This window comes from Mustela lutreola, chromosome 7 (assembly GCF_030435805.1).
Source record: "Mustela lutreola isolate mMusLut2 chromosome 7, mMusLut2.pri, whole genome shotgun sequence".
Lineage (NCBI taxonomy): Eukaryota > Metazoa > Chordata > Mammalia > Carnivora > Mustelidae > Mustela > Mustela lutreola.
The window spans coordinates 27,042,239-27,058,742 of record NC_081296.1 but is presented as its reverse complement, the minus strand read 5'-3'; the positions used below and the strand labels follow the sequence as shown (position 1 = coordinate 27,058,742).

Sequence of the window (16,504 nt, the reverse complement as noted above, 5' to 3'; positions counted from 1 at the left end):
CGGTGACATGTCCAGAGTCACTTTCTTCATACACAAAATAGGTGGGACTCAGATGAAGACATGGCTGACGCCAGGCCCAGGATGGCAGGCCCGCGGGCAAGCCACATGGCAGAATGATAGCGTGAGCCTACATCAATGTGATCACAACTGCATACACCATAACAGCTACCGCATGCCTCCTTCGGATTTAGTTGGTAATTTTCATTCTAATGCTTCAAACCGGGGAAGGCAAACTTTTATATTTACAGCCCTTTGGTTCTGTTAGGTTGGTCAAATTGGTATGATGTTTACAGATCAATGGTAAAATCTGCAGAGGTGAGTAGAACCCCACGGTACTTAACCTTTTCTTTATACAACAGGCCGGAGAAAATCACCAACATGAGGCCTCGGTGAGCGAGGCCAAAAGTTCATTGCCGCTGAATAACTGCTTAATTAAATCCCTTTCAGAAAACTGCCACCCCTCTGAAAGGTCAGGCCCGGGTGTGACAGCTGTGTAGATATACACTGAGACAAAGGGACGGACGTTGCATGTGATTAGAACCAATGAATTTTTAACGTCTTGGTAATGATGCTTTCTGGCCCTGTAACTTGAGGAACTGATGTATTGCCATGGGGTAGATGAGAAAAAGTAAATCAAACAGTCCACTGCAAGAACAGCTTGCTTTTTCATTCATGCGCCACATAAAACATTGAGGGGGAGGCAGGGCGGGTCTCGAAGAAGCAAAGAGAGAGACAGAGATACACATACACACACACACACACACACACACACGATTTCTACCCTTAGCCTTAGACAACCATGTCTTCCCATCAGTTTTTCTTTATCGTGCTGATTTTAGCGGTAACATACTGAGAACTGTGGGCTGTGTTTTATTCACGTTGAATAAATGAAGAGCCTTCATTATTAATTAAGCATGTACTTATAGACGTGTATTAATAAGTGTGTGACCCTTGCTCCTGGTCTCATTTCTCTCCCTTGGGAGTGGCAGTTCTTCAGCTGTAAGGCTTTGGCTGGGTGGGGAGAGGGGAGCAAATGATGGCCAACCAGTCACTCTGCCACTAGATTATGAGCTCAGGGTTAATGAGCAAATCTAAAAAGCGCAGATGAGCAGGGTTTTTTTCTTTCTTTCTTTCTTTTTTTTTTTTTTTTTTTTTTACTTGAAAAGGACTAATTTTCTAAAAGCAACTTCCTTTTATTAAAAGAGATTTCCAAAGCTGGAGGAAGGCACCTTGTTCTGGAGGTCCTGGACCCAGAGGATGTCTAGGGCTGTCTAGGACTGTCTCTGAAATTACTCAAGAGCACACACCGGGGGTCATCTAGACAGGTATGACAGTGGCTGGACTCCGTTAACACACAGTTCCAACAAAGCCTAAAATAAATACATTAATGGCACCAAATGTACAGGTCCTTGGTCTTCCAGAGGACAGCATGAGGTGACCACCAAGCTCCATGGACTCTCAGAGCCTGTCATCCCTGGGGCTTCTGGTTGGAAGTCAGAAGAGTCCACTCTCCTTTAGTTTCAAAAAGGCTGGAGGAGAAGGGGGTCAGTCTCACTATTTTGAGTGTGCTTGGGAAGGAAGGGGCCCACTCACCATCTGGAGGACATCGGAAGAGACCATCTGCATACAGCACATGGCCGTGGCCAACGCACACACGATGGTGGAGAGGACATTGAGGGCACACACGCTGAAGAGGAGATCCTGGGAGAGAAAAATGCAGCAGAATGTCAGTCTCCTCTCAACAACCCAGATGGCAGATCCTTAGCTTTTCCATCAAGGTCCAGAACGAGTGTGACCAGTTGCCTTCCACTTCCCAGAGGTTTTCTTTTGGAGTTTATTTTAATAATCAAAACTGGCCTTTAATATAGACACATTTGTTTACCCTTCTACAATGCTGACTGAATTATTCTTAGATACTGAAGGATGTATTTCACACTTTTGGTCATTATTAGGCACTCACTGTCTAAGAAAATCTTGAACTCACCAACATTTAAGTAGGGGGCAATTGTTATCAATTATACAATGTAACTTAAAATCTTGAAAACTAGTAAAATGCCAAGTTAAAATTTTTTTTTTTTGACAGAGAAAGAGAGATCACAAGTAGGCAGAGAAGCAGGCAGAGAGAGAGGAGGAAGCATGTGCCCTGCCAAGCGGAGAGCCCAATGTGGGGCTCGATCCCAATGACCTTGAGACCATGACCTGAGCCAAAGGCAGAGGCCCCAACCCGCTGAGCCACCCAGGCACACCGCCAAGTTTTTAAATTAAACTTTTTGCCTTCAGGTAATGGAAGATTCACAAGCAGGTGTAAGAAATAATACAGAGAAGCTCTGTGGACCCTTTGCCCATCTTGTAAAAACCATAGTGAAATATCACAACCAGGATTGACGGTGATGCAGTCAAGACACAGAACATTTCTGTCACCATGCGGATCCCTGCCCCACGTTGACCTTTCAGAGACACACGTACTTCTCTCCCCTGCTCCAGCTCCATCTCCCATTACCAATCCCTATCAACCATTAGCCTGGCCTCCATTTTTATAATTTTGTCCTTTTAAGAATGGTACACAAGTGGAATCATATAGCATGTAACCTTTCAAAATTGGCTTTTTTTACTCATAGTAATTCCATCAAGATTCACCCACACTGTTGCATGTGTCAGCAGATCATTCCTTTTTATTGCTGAGCAGTATTTCATGGTGAATGTACCACAGTTTGCTTAATCAGGCACCAGATGAGAAATATCTGTGTGGTTTTCAGCTTGGGGCTATTACAAATAAAGCTGCCATGAATGTTTGTGTACAGGTATTTGTGTTCATGTAAGTTTTTATTTCCCTGGGGAAAATGTCCAAGAATACAATTGCTAGGTCATAGGGTAACTAAATGCTTGGTTTTATAAGAAACTGCCACATTGTTTTCCAGAGTGACTGAACCATTTTATGTTCTTACCAGAAATGTATGCATTATCCAGTTTTTCTGCTCTCTTGCCCATATTTGGTATCACTATTTTTATTTTAGCCATTCTGATAGGTGTGTAATGATATACCAGTATCATTAAAAAATGATACTGGTTTTAATTTGAAGTTTCCTAATGGCTAGTGCTGCTGAATATCTTTTTGTGTGCTCATTTGATCTGTCTATCCTCTTGGGTGGAGTGCCTATTTGTATCATTTGCCCATTTCCAACAGAACCATTTGTTTTTTATGAATTTTGAGAGTCCTTTATGTGTCTTAGGTCTTGGTCTTTTGTCAGGTATGTTGTTTGCAAATATTTTTCCCAGTCTGTAGCTTTTAATCCTCTTCACATAAGTTTTCACAAAACAAAAGTTTCATATACCTTAGGTCCAGCTTACTAATTTTTGTTTTTATGGCTCATGCTTTTGGTGTCAAGATTTTCTCTTTTTTTTTTTTTAAAGTTTTTATAGTTTTACATTTTACATTTAAGTGTGTGATTCATTCTGAAGTAATTTTTGAATAAAGTGTGGGTTAGGTTGAGGTTTATTTTTGTGTTTCTACTTTTAATCTTGACGTGTTCATTGCTAGATATAGAAATGTGGTTTATATTTGTATATTTATCTGGTATCTTGTGACCTTGGGATTTATCTAGACAATGAGGTCATATGCAAATATTCTATTTCCTCTTTTCCAATTTGTATACTTTTTAATTTTTTATTGCCTTATAGCACTAGCTAGAATTTCAAGTTTATGAATAAGAAGATGAGTGAGATGGTAAGAATAGCTATCTTTGTCTTGTCGAATTTTGTGGAGTTTTAACTCTCCAAGTACAATTCATTGCTCCTTAGGAAATCTGTTCTCTAAAAATAAGCATGATTTACAAAAATGATACAGGAATACCTTGTAGATATCTGAGGTTGTGTTCCAGATCATTGCAATAAAACAAATATTGAAATAAAGTGAATCAAATGCATTTTTTTTGTTTCCTGGTGTATATAGAAGTTATGTTTACACTATACTGTTGTCTATTAAGTGTGCATTTATATATGTTTAAGCATTATATCTAAAAAATGTACATACCTTAATTTTAAAATACTGTATTGCTAAAAAGTGCTAAATATCATCTGGGGTTTCGGCAAGTTGTAATCATTTTACTGGTGGAGGGTTTTTCCTCCCTGTTGATGCCTGCTGACTAATTAGGGTAACAGTTGCTGAAAGCTGAGGGGGCTGAAGCAATTTCTTAAAATAAGACAACCAGTTTGCTTCATTGACTAATTCTTCCTTTCATGAAATATTTCTCTGTAGCATGTAATGCTGTTTGATAGCATTTTATCCGAAGAACTTCTTTCAAAATTGGAGTCAATCAATCCTCTCAAACTCCATTTCCGCTTCATCAGCTAAGTTGATGTACTATTCTAAATCCTTTTTTTAAAAATTTATTTTTTATTTTCAGCATAACAGTATTCATTATTTTTGCACCACACCCAGTGCTCCATGCAATCTGTGCCCACTATAATACCCACCACCTGGTACCCGACCTCCCACCCCCTGCCCCTTCAAAACCCTCAGATTGTTTTTCAGAGTCCATAGTCTCTCATGGTTCACCTCCCCTTCCAATTTCCCCCAACTCCCTTCTCCTCTCTAACTCCCCATGTCCTCTATGCTATTTGTTATGCTCCACAAATAAGTGAAACCATATGATAATTGACTCTCTCTGCTTGACTGATTTCACTCAGCATAATCTCTTCCAGTCCCGTCCATGTTGCTACAAAAGTTGGGTATTCGTCCTTTCTGATGGAGGCATAATACTCCATAGTGTATATGGACCACATTTTCCTTATCCATTCGTCCACTGAAGGGCATCTTGGTTATTTCTACAGTTTGGCAACCGTGGCCATTGCTGCTATAAACATTGGGGCACAGATGGCCCTTCTTTTCACTACATCTGTATCTTTGGGGTAAATACCCAGGAGTGCAATGGCAGGGTCATAGGGAAGTTCTATTTTTAATTTCTTGAGGAATCTCCACACTGTTCTCCAAAGAGGCTGCACCAACTTGCATTCCCACCAACAGTGTAAGAGGGTTCCCCTTTCTCCACATCCTCTCCAACACATGTTGTTTCCTGTCTTGCTAATTTTGGCCATTCTAACTGGGGTAAGGTGATATCTCAATGTAGTTTTAATTTGAATCTCCCTGATGGCTAGTGATGATGAACATTTTTTCATATGTCTGATAGCCATTTGTATGTCTTTATTGGAGAAGTGTCTGTCCATATCTTCTGCCCACTTTTTGATATGATTGTCTGTTTTGTGTGTGTTGAGTTTGAGGAGTTCATTAAGATCTTGGATATCAACCTTTTGTCTGTACTGTCATTTGCAAATATCTTCTCCCATTCCATGCGTTGCCTCTTTGTTTTCTTGACTGTTTCCTTTGCTGTGCAGAAGCTTTTGATTTTGATGAAATCCCAGAAGTTCATCTTCGCTTTTGTTTCCTTTGCCTTTGGAGACATATCTTGAAAGAAGTTGCTGTGGCTGATATTGAAGAGATTACTGTCTATGTTCTCCTCTAGGATTCTGATGGATTCCTGTCTCACATTGAGGTCTTTTATCCATTTTGAGTTTATCTTTGTGTACGGTGTAAGAGAATGGTCGAGTTTCATTATTCTACATATAGCTGCCCAGTTTTCCCAGCACCATATATTGAAGAGACTGTCTTTTTTCCACTGTATATTCTAAATCCTTTGTTAACATTTCACCAATCTTCACAGCATCTTCTCCAGGAATAGATTCTATCTCAATAAATCCTTTCTTTATTCATCCATAAAAATCAACTCCTTCATCCATAAAAATCAACTCCTCCTTAACTCAAGTTTGTTTGTTTGTTTTTTTTTTTTCCATGAGAGGGAAGCAATCCAGTCCCATCTTCAGGTTCCACTTCCAATTCTAGTTCTGTAGCTGTTTCTACCACATCTGCAATTACTTTTCCACCACTGAAGATCTGAACCCCTCAAAGTCATCCAGGAGGGCTAAATCAGTTTGTATTGATGTATGTATTGATATTTTGATCTCTTCTTGTGAATTATGGATGTCCTTAATGGTATCTAGAATGGTGAATTCTTTACAGAAGGTTTTTAGTTGACTTTGCACAGATGCATTGGAGGAATCATAGTCTATAGCTGCTATATAGAAGCTTATGAAATTTCTTTTTTTTTTTTACTGTTCTGAAAAATGCTTTATTTTTTATTGTAATTCTAGTATCATTAACATACAGTGATATTAGTTTCAGACGTACAATATAGTGATTAAAAATTCAATACATCACCTAGTCCTCATCATGACAAGTGTCCACCTTAATCTCCATCACCTCTTTCACCCATCCTCCCCCCCACCTCCCCTATGGTAACCATCAGTTTGTTCTCTAGAATTAAGAGTCTGTTTCTTGGTTTCTCTCTCTCTTTTTTCTTTGGTCATTTGCTTTGTTTCTTACGTACCACATATGAGTGAAATCATATGATATTTGCCTTTCTCTGATTGATTCTTTAGCTTAACATTACGCTCTTCAGCTCCATCCATGTCACTCCAAATGCAAAGATTTCATTTTTTTAATGGCTGAGTAATATTCCATTGCATATATACACACACCATATGTTCTTTATCTATTCATCTACCAATGGGCACTTGGGCTGCCTCCATAATTTGGCTACTGTAAATAATGTTGCTATAAACATAGGGCTACACTAATGAATTGTGTACCCATTTGAATTAGTGCTTTTGTATTATTTGGTTAAATACCCAGTAGTGTGATTGCTGGGTCATAGGGTAGTTCTATTTTTAACTTTATGAGGAACCTCCATACTGTTTTCCAGAGTGGCTGCACCTGTTTCCATTCCTACCAAAAGTGTAAGAGGGTTCCTTTTTCTCCAAATCCTCACCAACACTTATTGTTTCTTGTGTTTCTGATCTTAACCCTTCTGACAGGTGTGGGGTGGTACCTCACTGTGGTTTTGATTTGCAGGGAATATATTTCTAAAAAACAAGACTTGAAAGGCAAGATTACTCCTTGGCCTGTAGGCTGCAGAATGGATGTTGTGTTAACAGTCAAAAAACATTAATTTCAGGGGGGAAGGAGTGAAGATGGCAGAGAAGTAGCAGGCTGAGACTACTTCAGCTACCAGGAGATCAGCTAGATAGCTTATCTAAAGATTGCAAACACCTGCAAATCCATCGGCAGATCAAAGAGAAGAAGAACAGCAATTCTGGAAACAGAAAAACAACCACTTTCTGAAAGGTAGGACTGGGGAGAAGTGAATCCAAAGCGACAGGAAGATAGACCCCGGGGGGAGGGGCTGGCTCCCGGCAAGTGGCGGAGCAACGGAGCACAAAATCAGGACTTTTAAAAGTCTGTTCCACTGAGGGACATCGCTCCAGAGGCTAAACCAGGGCGAAGCCCACACAGGGTCAGCGTGGCCTCAGGTCCCGCAGGGTCACAGAAGAATCGGGGGTGTCTGAGTGTCGCAGAGCTTGCGGGTACTGGAACAGGAAAGCCGGCTACAGAGACAGAGCTGACAGTAAGATCACAGCTCGGTGTTACCTTGAACCGGTCGCAGGCTCGGTGAGCTCGGAGCGCGGCCGGAGGTCAGGCAGAGGCCGGAGACCAGGAGGCCGCCATTTGTATTCCTGTCCTCCAGAACCCTACCGAAAGCGCTCAGGGAACAAAAGCTTCTGAAAGCAAACCCGAGCGGATTACTCACTCCGGCCCCTGGTAAGGGCGGTGCAATTCCGCCTGGGGCAAAGACACTTGAGAATCACTACACCAGGCCCCTCCCCCAGAAGATCAACAAGAAATCCAGCCAAGACCAAGTTCACCTACCAAGGAGTGCGGTTTCAATACCAAGGAGAGCAGCAGAATTCCAGAGGAGGAGAAAGCAAAGCACGGAACTCATGGCTTTCTCCCTGTGATTTTTTTTAGTCTTGCAGATAATTTAATTTTTTTCTTTTTCATTTTTTGTTTTTTTTCTCGCCTTCTGGTAAAATTTTTTTTAACTTTTACCCTTTTCTTTTTTAATGTTTTTTAACTAGTTTATCTAATATATATATTTTTTCTTTTTTATAGTTTTCTTTATTCGTTTTCTTTTTTTTAAATTCTTTTCTTTTTTTTTTCTTTCTCCCTTTTTGAACCTCTTTTTATTCCCTTTCTTCCCCCTCACGATTTGGGATCTCTTCTGATTTGGTTAAAGCATATTTTCCTGGGGTTGTTGCCACCCTTTTAGTATTTTACTTGCTCCTTCATATACTCTTATCTGGATAAAATGACAAGACGGAAAAATTCACCACAAAAAAAAGAACAAGAGGCAGTACCCAAGGCTAGGGACCTAATCAATACAGACATTGGTAATATGTCAGATCTAGAGTTCAGAATGACAATTCTCAAGGTTCTAGCCGGGCTCGAAAAAGGCATGGAAGATATTAGAGAAACCCTCTCGGGAGATATAAAAGCCCTTTCTGGAGAAATAAAAGAACTAAAATCTAACCAAGTTGAAATCAAGAAAGCTATTAATGAGGTGCAATCAAAAATGGAGGCTCTCACTGCTAGGATAAATGAGGCAGAAGAAAGAATTAGTGATATAGAAGACCAAATGACAGAGAATAAAGAAGCTGAGCAAAAGAGGGACAAACAGCTACTGGACCACGAGGGGAGAATTCGAGAGATAAGTGACACCATAAGACGAAACAACATTAGAATAATTGGGATTCCAGAAGAAGAAGAAAGAGAGAGGGGAGCAGAAGGTATACTGGAGAGAATTATTGGGGAGAATTTCTCCAATATGGCAAAGGGAACGAGCATCAAAATTCAGGAGGTTCAGAGAACGCCCCTCAAAATCAATAAGAATAGGCCCACACCCCGTCACCTAATAGTAAAATTTACAAGTCTCAGTGACAAAGAGAAAATCCTGAAAGCAGCCCGGGAAAAGAAGTCTGTAACATACAATGGTAAAAATATTAGATTGGCAGCTGACTTATCCACAGAGACCTGGCAGGCCAGAAAGAGCTGGCATGATATTTTCAGAGCACTAAACGAGAAAAACATGCAGCCAAGAATACTATATCCAGCTAGGCTATCATTGAAAATAGAAGGAGAGATTAAAAGCTTCCAGGACAAACAAAAACTGAAAGAATTTGCAAACACCAAACCAGCTCTACAGGAAATCTTGAAAGGGGTCCTCTAAGCAAAGAGAGAGCCTACAAGTGGTAGATCAGAAAGGAACAGAGACCATATACAGTAACAGTCACCTTACAGGCAATACAATGGACCTAAATTCATATCTCTCAATAGTTACCCTGAATGTTAATGGGCTAAATGCCCCTGTCAAAAGACACAGGCTATCAGAATGGATACAAAAACAAAACCCATCTATATGTTGCCTCCAAGAAACTCATTTTAAGCCCGAAGACACCTCAAGATTTAAAGTGATGGGGTGAAAAAGAATTTACCATGCTAATGGACATCAGAAGAAAGCAGGAGTGGCAATCCTTATATCAGATCAATTAGATTTTAAGCCAAAGACTATATAATAAGAGATGAGGAAGGACACTATATCATACTTAAAGGGTCTGCCCAACAAGAAGATCTAACAATTTTAAATATCTATGCCCCCAACGTGGGAGCAGCCAACTATATAAACCAATTAATAACAAAATCAAAGAGGGGGTTTGGGAGAAGGGGGTGGGGTTAAGGACATTGGGGACGGTATGTGCTTTGGTGAGTGCTGTGAAGTGTGCAAACCTGGTGATTCACAGATCTGTACCCCTGGGGATAAAAATATATGTTTATAAAAAATAAAAAATTAAAAAAAACACAAAGAAACACATAAACAATAATACAATAATAGTAGGGGACTTTAACACTCCCCTCACTGAAATGGACAGATCATTCAAGCAAAAGATCAGCAAGGAAATAAAGGCCTTAAACGACACACTGGACCAGATGGACATCACAGATATATTCAGAACTTTTCATCCCAAAGCAACAGAATACACATTCTTCTCTAGTGCACATGGAACATTCTCCAGAATAGATCACATCCTTGGTCCTAAACCAGGACTCAACTGGTATCAAAAGATTGGGATCATTCCCTGCATATTTTCAGACCACAATGCTCTAAAGCTAGAACTCAACCACAAAAGGAAGTTTGGAAAGAACCCAAATACATGGAGACTAAACAGCATCCTTCTAAAGAATGAATGGGTCAACCGGGAAATTAAAGAAGAATTGAAAAAAATCATGGAAACAAATGATAATGAAAATGCAACGGTTCAAAATCTCTGGGACACAACAAAGGCAGTCCTGAGAGGAAAATATATAGCGGTACAAGCCTTTCTCAAGAAACAAGAAAGGTCTCAGGTACACAACCTAGCCCTACACCTAAAGGAGCTGGAGAAAGAACAAGAAAGAAACCCTAAGCCCAGCAGGAGAAGAGAAATCATAAAGATCAGAGCAGAAATCAATGAAATAGAAACCAAAAAAACAATAGAACAAATCAACGAAACTAGGAGCTGGTTCTTTGAAAGAATTAATAAAATTGATAAACCCCTGGCCCGACTTATCAAAAAGAAAAGAGAAAGGACCCAAATAAATAAAATCATGAATGAAAGAGGAGAGATCACAACTAACACCAAAGAAATACAAACTATTATAAGAATATACTATGAGCAACTCTACGCCAACAAATTTGACAATCTGGAAGAAATGGATGCATTCCTAGAAACATATAAACTACCACAACTGAACCAGGAAGAAATAGAAAGCCTGAACAGACCCATAACCAGTAAGGAGATTGAAACAGTCATTAAAAATCTCCAAACAAACAAAAGCCCAGGGCCAGACGGCTTCCCGGGGGAATTCTACCAAACATTTAAAGAAGAACTAATTCCTATTCTCCTGAAACTGTTCCAAAAAATAGAAATGGAAGGAAAACTTCCAAACTCATTTTATGAGGCCAGCATCACCTTGATCCCAAAACCAGACAAGGATCCCATCAAAAAAGAGAGCTATCCTTGATGAACACAGATGCGAAAATACTCAACAAAATACTAGCCAATAGGATTCAACAGTACATTAAAAGGATTATTCACCACGACCAAGTGGGATTTATTCCAGGGCTGCAAGGCTGGTTCAACATCCGCAAATCAGTCAATGTGATACAACACATCAATAAAAGAAAGAACAAGAACCATATGATACTCTCAATAGATGCTGAAAAAGCATTTGACAAAGTACAGTATCCCTTCCTGATCAAAACTCTTCCAAGTGTAGGGATAGAGGGCACATACCTCAATATCATCAAAGCCATCTATGAAAAACCCACCGCAAATATCATTCTCAATGGAGAAAAACTGAAAGCTTTTCCGCTAAGTTCAGGAACACAGCAGGGATGTCCATTATCACCACTGCTATTCAACATAGTACTAGAAGTCCTAGCCTCAGCAATCAGACAACAAAAGGAAATTAAAGGCATCCAAATCGGCAAAGAAGAAGTCAAATTATCACTCTTTGCAGATGATATGATACTATATGTGGAAAACCCAAAAGACTCCACTCCAAAACTGCTAGAACTTATACAGGAATTCAGTAAAGTGTCAGGATATAAAATCAATGCACAGAAATCAGTTGCATTTCTCTACACCAACAACAAGACAGAAGAAAGAGAAATTAAGGAGTCAATCCCATTTACAATTGCACCCAAAACCATAAGATACCTAGGAATAAACCTAACCAAAGAGGCACAGAATCTATACTCATAAAACTATAAAGTACTCATGAAAGAAATTGAGGAAGACACAGAGAAATGGAAAAATGTTCCATGCTCCTGTATTGGAAGAATCAATATTGTGAAAATGTCTATGCTACCTAAAGCAATCTACACATTTAATGCAATTCCTATCAAAGTACCATCCATCTTTTTTCAAATAAATGGAACAAATAATTCTAAAATTTATATGGAACCAGAAAAGACCTCGAATAGCCAAAGGGATATTGAAAAAGAAAGCCAAAGTTGGTGGCATCACAATTCCGGACTTCAAGCTCTATTACAAAGCTGTCATCATCAAGACAGCATGGTACTGGCACAAAAACAGACACATAGATCAATGGAACAAAATAGAGAGCCCAGAAATAGACCCTCAACTCTACAGTCAACTAATCTTCGACAAAGCAGGAAAGACTGTCCAATGGAAAAAAGACAGCCTCTTCAATAAATGGTGCTGGGAAAATTGGACAGCCACATGCAGAAAAATGAAATTGGACCATTTCCTTACACCACACACGAAAATAGACTCAAAATAGATGAAGGACCTCAATGTGCAAAAGGAATCCATCAAAATCCTTGAGGAGAACACAGGCAGCAACCTCTTCGACCTCAGCCACAGCAACATCTTCCTAGGAATAATGCCAAAGGCAAGGGAAGCAAGGGCAAAAATGAACTATTGGGATTTCATCAAGATCAAAAGCTTTTGCACAGCAAAGGAAATAGTTAACAAAATCAAAAGACAACTGACAGAATGGGAGAAAATATTTGCAAACGACATATCAGATAAAGGACTAGTGTCCAGAATCTATAAAGAACTTAGCAAACTCAACACCCAAAGAACAAATAATCCAATCAAGAAATGGGCAGAGGACATGAACAGACATTTCTGCAAAGAAGACATCCAGATGGCCAACAGACACATGAAAAAGTGGTCCATATCACTCGCATCAGGGAAATACAAATCAAAACCACAATGAGATACCACCTCAGACCAGTCAGAATGGCTAAAATCAACAAGTCAGGAAATGACAGATGCTGGCGAGGATGCGGAGAAAGGGGAACCCTCCTACACTGTTGGTGGGAATGCAAGCTGGTGCAGCCACTCTGGAAAACAGCCTGGAGGTTCCTCAAAATGTTGAAAATAGAACTGCCCTATGACCCAGCAATTGCACTACTGGGTATTTACTCTAAAGACACAAACGTAGTGATCCACAGGGGCACGTGCACCCGAATGTTTATAGCAGCAATGTCCACAATAGCCAAACTATGGAAAGAACCTAGAAGTCCATCAACAGATGAATGGATCAAGAAGATGTGGTATATATACACAATGGAATAATATGCATCCATCAAAAGAAATGAAATCTTGCCATTTGCGACAACATGGATGGAACTAGAGCGTATCATGCTTAGCGAAATAAGTCAAGCAGAGAAAGACAACTATCCTATGATCTCCCTGATATGAGGAAGTGGTGATGCAACATGGGGGCTTAAGTGGGTAGAAGAAGAATCAATGAAACAACATGGAAGTGGGAGGGAGACAAACCATAAGTGACTCTTAATCTCACAAAACAAACTGAGGGTTGCTGAGGGGAGGGGGGTAGGGAAAAGGGGGTGGGATTATGGACATTGGGGAGGGTATGTGCTTTGGTGAGTGCTGTGAAGTGTGTAAACCTGGTGATTCACAGACCTGTACCCCTGGGGATAAAAATATATGCTTATTAAAAAAAATTAAAAAGAAACATTAATTTCATTGTACATCTGTATCAGAGTCAGTCTGTCTTCTGAATCTTTGAAGCCAGGCATCAACTTTTTTTCTCTATCTATAGAGGTCCCAGATGGCATCTCCTTCCAGTAGGAGGCTGTTTTGCCTATATTGAAAGTCTACTGTTGAGTATCACCATGTTCATTAATTATCTGAGTTAGATCTTCTGGATGACTGACTGTAGCTTCTCCATCAGCACCTGCTGCTTCACCTTGTACTTTGATGTTATGGAGACGGCCTCTTTCCTTAAACCTCATGAAGCAACTGCTGCTAGCTTCAGACTTTCCTTCTGCAGCTTCCTCATCTCTCTCAACCTTTGCAGAACTGAAAAGATTTAGGGCCTGGCTCTGGATTAGGCTTTTTGCTTAAAGGAATGTTGTGGCTGGTCTGCTCTATCCAGACCTCTGGAACATTCAACATATCAGCAGTAAGGAAGTTTTGCTTTCTGATCATTCATGTGTTCACTGGAGTAGCACTTTTAATTTCCTTCAGGAACTTCTCCTTTGTATTCACAAACTGGATAACTGGTGCAAGAGGCCTAGTTTCTGGCCTATCTCAACTTTCAACATGAGCTTTTCACTAAGCTTAATCATCTCTAGTCAAAATGAGCCGGGAAATCGCTGGTCAGTGGAGCAGTCAGAATACATATATATATATTTATCAACTAAGTTCACCATTTATGTACGGGCACGGTTTGTGATGCCCAGAAACTATCATAATAGTAATATCAGAGATAACTGCTCATAGGTCACCATAACAAATATAATAATAATGAAAGTTCGAAGTATTGTGAGAATTGCCAAAATGTAACAGAGACATGAAATGAGTGAATGCTGCTGGGAAAATGATGCCAATAGACTTGCTCGATGCAGGGTTGCCACAACCTTCAATTTGTAAAAACACAGTATCTGAGAAGTGCAATAAAATGAAGCATAATAAAAGAAGTTATGCCTGTAATGATATGTTCTCTAATTCAATCTTAGTCATACAAACTTATTCAGGCAAAAATATACAAAATATTGTACATACTCAAAAAGCTATCAGGAAAAATGGATCTTTCACCTAAAGACAGTGGTATTAAATAGGCTAGTTTTAATAATTTAACCAAGGGGTTGACAAATCCTCAAGAAGAGATGGGAAATATCACTGTATTTCCTCACTGAATGCTTCATAGATGCATTAGATATGTGTCCAAATGACTTTCTTGTCTGGGAGATCCCCAGGATCTATTTACTCATAGATACAGGAACCCATATATTCTAATCTATACCATCCTTTAAAAAGGTTCCCCAATCTCCTGTAAATTATTGTGATCACAAAGTCTCTGCAAGCCCTTTCCCTGTTCATTTGTTCTCAAAGTTTCCTTGCATAATAGCAAAGAGGAAGATGATTATGATAATATTATAGGGGACAAAGTTAACATAGCGTGTTTAAATACATCCTCAAGGTTAAATCATTCAATGACAATGTGAAGACACAGAAGAGTCTTGTTTATAAGATTTGTTAGGCAGAACTGAGCAGGGTTCAGTCTATGGCTAATTATTCCCCACTCCTGAAGTAAGAGTGTTCTGGGCACTCTGAACAATATGGGCATGTGTACTACTCTCAGACCTGCATCACACACCGTTTCTAAACCTTTTTCCGTGGTTCTTTTCTAAGACAGTTTCTTCCCATGCATGCGCTAATCAATATCTAGCTGAATACTTCAGGGGGATCCTCTGAAGATCCCAGAGTTCCTCCCTTCTATTACTCAGTCCTAGGAACTCTAGTCTCCAGGTTTTAGTCTCCCTAGGACTCTTAGCTCTGTGTTCCCAACTCTGGGAGTCTGTAGGGATCCTCCTGAGCTCTCCATCCCTGTGCTGTGACCTGGAGGCTTTTGAAGCTATAAGTTGGGGCTGCCATAGGGCTCACCTCATTTGTTGACCATATCTCAGGATCATTGTCCCTAGTTGCCTGATATGTCTTCATATTCTGTCTATTTTGGTTTCTTTTGGCTGGGAAAGTGGGGAGTTGTTTCAAGTGGGAATCTAAATCTAGTTCCTATAATTCCATCTTGGCCAAAAGGTCTTGGTAACTTTCTGGTTTCCATTTCCTAAGTGGTTGTAGCAGGGCTTAGACAACTGCTTAAGTAATCTGTGCAATATTACTGTGGTCATCTCAAGTGTCCTCCCTGCTCCTGTAGCCACTAAGGATGGAGCAGGATGGGAGCTCAGCGGTGTTAAAGCACATGCACAGATATGGCTGGAAAGAGTCTAAGGAGCTTGGGTTTTATTTTCTAAGTGATGAGATACCTCTGAAGATGTGTGTTGATGTTGGGAAAGAGAATGCAGCCTATTGTCACAAATGATTGAGAGAGACACCTTTTGTAGGGCCAAGCACAGAGGCCAGGATTTAACGTGCTCAGTAAATAGGTGTTGAAATGAGAGACTGGCAGCATGGGGGTGATCATCTCACCACTGCTACAGAGGGTTGAAACCAGAGCACATGAAGGAAGCATGGAGACTGGGAGTCTGAGAATGACTTGAAAGCTGAAACCAGGAGAGCATGGTCATTGGTTGGGCACAGACGGGGATAAGGCAGAAGAAAGGAAATTACTCTGAGGCATAAGTTGTAAGTGGGAGCATGATGCCAGCAGTGTGCCAGGGGCCTGAGGGAAAGGAGCAGTCTTCACAGGCAAATAACCAATGTGGTCTGTGACATGTAAAGCTGGTTGCCAGGGACCTGCCCACAGAGATGTTCATGACCACTTGGAAAGGTGGGTCTAGTGCTCATGATGGAGGTCAGGATGGGAGATGCAGACTAGGTGTCATCCCTACAGAATCGAGATGTTCCTTCCCCTGTGGGTGCCCCTGATATATCTGATGGCCTGGGTTTACTCATTTTCTTCTCCCCCACCAGACTGCAGAGTATTAGGGTGCTCTAGATTTCCTAGAGAAGAGGGCATTCTTGGATGAAATTACAATTCTCACCTTAAAGATACATC

General features: G+C 40.2%; 1 protein-coding gene across 3 annotated transcripts in view; it reads right to left on the bottom strand.

Annotated features, from left to right (window-relative positions):
• Nucleotides 1–16,504, bottom strand: part of ENTREP2 (endosomal transmembrane epsin interactor 2) — a 499,108-nt gene that overhangs the window by 26,808 nt on the left and 455,796 nt on the right. For all 3 annotated transcript variants that reach the window (XM_059180189.1, XM_059180190.1, XM_059180191.1), the window contains one exon: nt 1,594–1,701. In XM_059180189.1, the coding sequence (XP_059036172.1) occupies nt 1,594–1,701 (108 nt within the window). The remainder of the gene's footprint in view (nt 1–1,593; nt 1,702–16,504) is intronic.